General features: G+C 44.0%; 1 protein-coding gene across 1 annotated transcript; it reads right to left on the minus strand.

The window, feature by feature from the left end:
- Positions 1–452: 452 nt before the first annotated feature.
- On the minus strand, positions 453–1,562 carry LOC137817378 (uncharacterized). The gene has a single exon (XM_068620662.1). The coding sequence runs from the start codon at positions 1,560–1,562 to the stop codon at positions 453–455; it is 1,110 nt and encodes a 369-aa protein (XP_068476763.1).
- Between the last annotated feature and the right edge of the window lie 3,084 nt (positions 1,563–4,646).

Here is a 4,646-nt window from a genome sequence, read left to right on the forward strand (position 1 = left end):
AGTCCCTGACTGCTCAGTGGTATGATATGCCCACACTATACGGGGAACTTCCTCAGCCCAAGACCCCTATGCTTTCTCTAGCCTCCTCTTCAAACCTCTTAACAGAACCCGATTGGCAGACTCAACTTGCCCATTCGTTTGTGGGTGTTCCACAGAAGCAAACACCTGCTGTATTCCAACATCCTCGCACAACTTCTTTAACTAGAAACTTGCAAATTGAGTTCCGTTATCCGATACCAAACGTTTAGGCACGCCAAATCGACACACAATATTCTTCCACACGAAACTCTGAATCTTGTGCGCGGTGATCTGGGCCACCGACTCTGCTTCAATCCACTTCGTGAAGTATTCGATCGCCACAACCAAGTACTTCATTTGCCTAACCGCCAACGGAAAGGGTCCCAAAATATCAATTCCCCATGTGTGAAACGGCCAGGGGCTATAAATTGACTTCAGCTCTTCTGGAGGTGCTTTGTGCCAATCGGCGTGCTGCTTGCCAAACACGAATTAATAGAATGGCCAAAACTCTTGTGGAACTCACACCATACATCGGGTTTTGGCCCCAACACCTTATCCGTCGTCTTCTCAAGCACTTTAAGCCTAGCTGCAACATTCAGAATGACAATCAAATCAGCCAGTTCCATCATGAACTCATACCTTGGAGGACGATTAAATTCCCTTTGCCGCCCTGGTCCCTTCCCCTTGTTTTTCCTTGGATCATAAGGATGATGCGTCCTCTGATCCTTCTTCCCAGCCGCCACCTCCATCACCCTCTGCGTTTGGGCCCTCGCCTGAACCCGTGGTTTAGCCGAGGTCACGTTTCCTCTCTTCTCAGAAACTTCGCTCTCAACGGCGATATGAGCCACAACACGTCGTCGGATTTCAGCAAACATGGCGGGGTGGCTCCTAATCAACGATTCGCTAAACGGTCCAGGCAACATGCCCCTTTTGAAGGAGTGAACGAACATGTCTTCATCTTTACCTGGCAAACAAACGATCTGAGCCCCAAATCTGTTCAGATACTCCTTTAAAGTCTCCCCCTGATACTGTCTCACATCAAACAAGTCGTAAGACACCAGTGGCGGCACCTTGTTCACTATATATTGCTCAACAAACATCTTGGAAAATTGCTGGAAGGTGGTAATGTGACCAGTAGGTAAACTAACAAACCATTCCAGTGTTGTACCAGTGAGGGTACTCATGAATACTTTGCAATAAACTGCATTTGAACCACCCGAGAGCATCATTTGCGTGTGAAACGCAGTGAGATGAGCCTCCGGATCCTCTATTCCGGTGAAGGATGCTTTCACCGCCACCGTATTCGCAGGAACCACCGTATCCATGATCTCTTGAGAAAACGACATTGGGAAATTATGCGGCGGAGACGGGGGTGCAGCTTGGTCCCCAGCCGCACGCTCCTTCTGCCCCTGAAGGGCTTTACGTAACTCTTCATTGACTATGTTAAGCTCTTCATTTCTAGCCTGAGAGGCTACCAGTGCCTCGTGCATTCTCTCTTGTTCAGAACGTGACGCAACCACGTTCTCCTGCAATGCTCTCATCATCTCAATTACCTACGCCATAGTTACAACGCCCTCATCGGTTGACGGTGCGACTGAACTGGATCGCGTTGCCCTCATCCTTTCACGATTAACTTCAGAAAAACACACAGTAATCACTGAATTATGTAGTCACAAACGCTCTGAACCAAGACTCTGAAAATGTCGATTGCCGCGACAATCCCTTGACTCAGACTTCAAGCAACCAACAAAAGTGCAACTCCAAGAAAATCCGTACGAGACTCCAAACTCTTCAAACAAACTTAAGAGAGGCGGTTGATCCAGCAATCAATCGGTCAACCTTCCTTCGAACTTAAAGAATCTCTAAGAAATCGATCAAACCAGCAAACAATCGATCCAAATGCCAAAAACCTTTGCAATTACTCATTACCTTAGCGTAAACCGTTGAAATCTTTGAAACGAATTTCAACGAAGCGATTGATCCAGTAATCAATCGATAGAAACTTCAACAATTCAAAGAAACTCCAATTTGATGATTAAAATTCCAAACAAACGGTGGAAACTCTAGGAAACCGATTCGACAGCGAGCAATCGAACAGATATCACCGAAACTTCGACAAACTCGAACTATGGTTGGGAATCATCTTTTACACGGCCCCACAGTGGGCGCCTGATGATCTTGCTAGTTGACTAAACGCAAGAATGTTGCCTCGTCACGATCTTTACTCACCAGCTACAATGCCACATGCACCTCAAATCCTCGTTCCAAAATTCCTCTGCTAGAACCTGAAATAACAGAATGGCGCCACTACGGCCAGTGGCACTCCGACGCTCAAGTCAACAACAAGAACACCAAAAAGTCAGAGAAAACTAGATTCTGTGGAACCGTGCTCAAGTGCTCTCTGTGAGAAAAATGAATCTAATGAAAATGCGTACCCCTGAAATTTGTTAAGTTCAGCTTTTATACCTGGGATTTTCTCTCTCCTGACAGTTACACTTATGACACGTGTCTCGCATCCAAGTCTACACGTGTCATCATATGGGCGGAGGTAACTTAAGCGTCATTTCTGTGTATCTCGTTACACGACTAAGTTACCCATACAAGGAATAACCTAGCGCGTAACACACCCTAGAGTGCACACTGACAGGGCAAGTACCGGAATGCAACAAGGTACACCATCTCTGTTAGTACAGCCTGTCGTAAGTGCCACCTTCTTTACTGACATGCCATGCATGTTCTAGCTAAGGAAACCTTGCCATCAATGAATGTCCATTCTGGGCAACCCCAACACCGATGAGCAAGGTGCTTCCTCCAACTCACCTGTCATGCTAGGACATGAGCTTCTTGTTTATGAACTTTCTATGTTTTGTGCTGATGCTAATAAACATATCCACCGAACTTATACACCTCCACTTCCCAATAGCTTTAACGAAGCTTTACCGAAACACCCGGCGATATGCTTCTTATGGCGATCTCTGACCACCTGATCTTCCATTATCTAACACGGCGATGATATGAAAATCTGGCGAAAACCGACTATGTACACTTAAGAGCGCCACTTCCACAAACGATGACTATGTTAACTTCTTGGCCACTCATATTTCTCCTGACCACGTATCCCGCCAAACACGCCCCACCTAGTCACTTGTTGTCCACGTCATCACACCCAATGACCTGATCGGTACACACACCAAGATTGCTTAAAAAGCATGAGTTCACTTTTTCACCAATTTTACTACCAAGGCACAAAAAGCCAATCCACCCAACTTGGCTAAGCCAAAACCCAACCAAGATCAATTCCTTTTGCAACCAAACATTTCACACCTCATTTTGCATACATTTGTGACACTTCCCCACCAAGATTGCTCAAAAACCATGACTTCAGTTTTTCACAAATTTTGCTACCAAGGCACAAAAACTAGGCCAAATGACCAAACTTAACCAAGCCAAAACCGAACCAAGATCAATTCCTTTTGCAACCAAACTTTTGACACCTCATTTTGGATGCATTTGTGACAATTTCACACCAAGATTGCTAAAAATCCATGACTTCACTATTTCACCAATTTTGCTACTAAGGCAAAAACAACTAGGCCAAGCGACCAAACTTGGCTAAGCCAAAACCCAACCAAGATCAAATCCTTTCGCAACCAAACTTTTAAAACCTCATTTTGGATCCATTTGTGACAATTCCCCACCAAGATTGCTAAAAAACCATGACTACACTTTTTCACCAATTTTGCTACCATGGCACAAAAAAACAATCCACCAAACTTGGCTAAGTCCAAACCCAACCAAGATCATTTCCTTTTGCAACCAAACTTTTGACACTTCATTTAGAATGCATTTGTGAGAATTCCCCACCAAGGTAACTGAAAAACCATGACTTGACTTTTTTACCAATTTTGCTACAAAGGCACAAAAAACCAATCCACCCAACTTGGCTAAGCAAAAACCCAACCAAGATCAATTCCTTTTGCAACCAAACTTTTCACAACTCATTTTGCATACATTTGTCACAATTCCACACCAAATTGCTCAAAAACCATGAGTTCACTTTTTCACAAATTTTGCTACCAAGGCACAAAAACCCAATCCACTAAATTTGGCTAAGCCAAAACCCAACCAAGACCAATTCCTTTTGCAACCGAACTTTTCACACCTAATTTTGCATACATTTGTGACAATTCCCTACCAAGATTTCTCAAAAACGACGACTTCACTTTTTCACCAATTTTGCGACCAAGTCACAAAAAGCCAATCCACGCAACTTGGCTAAGCCAGAACCCAACCAAGATCAATTCCTTTTGCAACCAAATTATTCACACCACATTTTGCATACATTTGTGACACTTCCCCACCAAGATTGCTCAAAAACCATGACTTCAGTTTTTCACAAATTTTGCTACCAAGGCACAAAAACTAGGCCAAACGACCAAACTTAACCAAGCCAAAACCGAACCAAGATCAATTCCTTTTGCAACCAAACTTTTGACACCTCATTTTGGATGCATTTGTGACAATTTCCCACCAAGATTGCTATAAATCCCTGACTTCACTATTTCACCAATTTTGCTACCAAGGCAAAAACAACTAGGCCAAACGACCAAACTTGGCCAAGCCAAAAC

Source organism: Phaseolus vulgaris, unplaced genomic scaffold, assembly GCF_000499845.2.
Source record: "Phaseolus vulgaris cultivar G19833 unplaced genomic scaffold, P. vulgaris v2.0 scaffold_39, whole genome shotgun sequence".
NCBI lineage: Eukaryota > Viridiplantae > Streptophyta > Magnoliopsida > Fabales > Fabaceae > Phaseolus > Phaseolus vulgaris.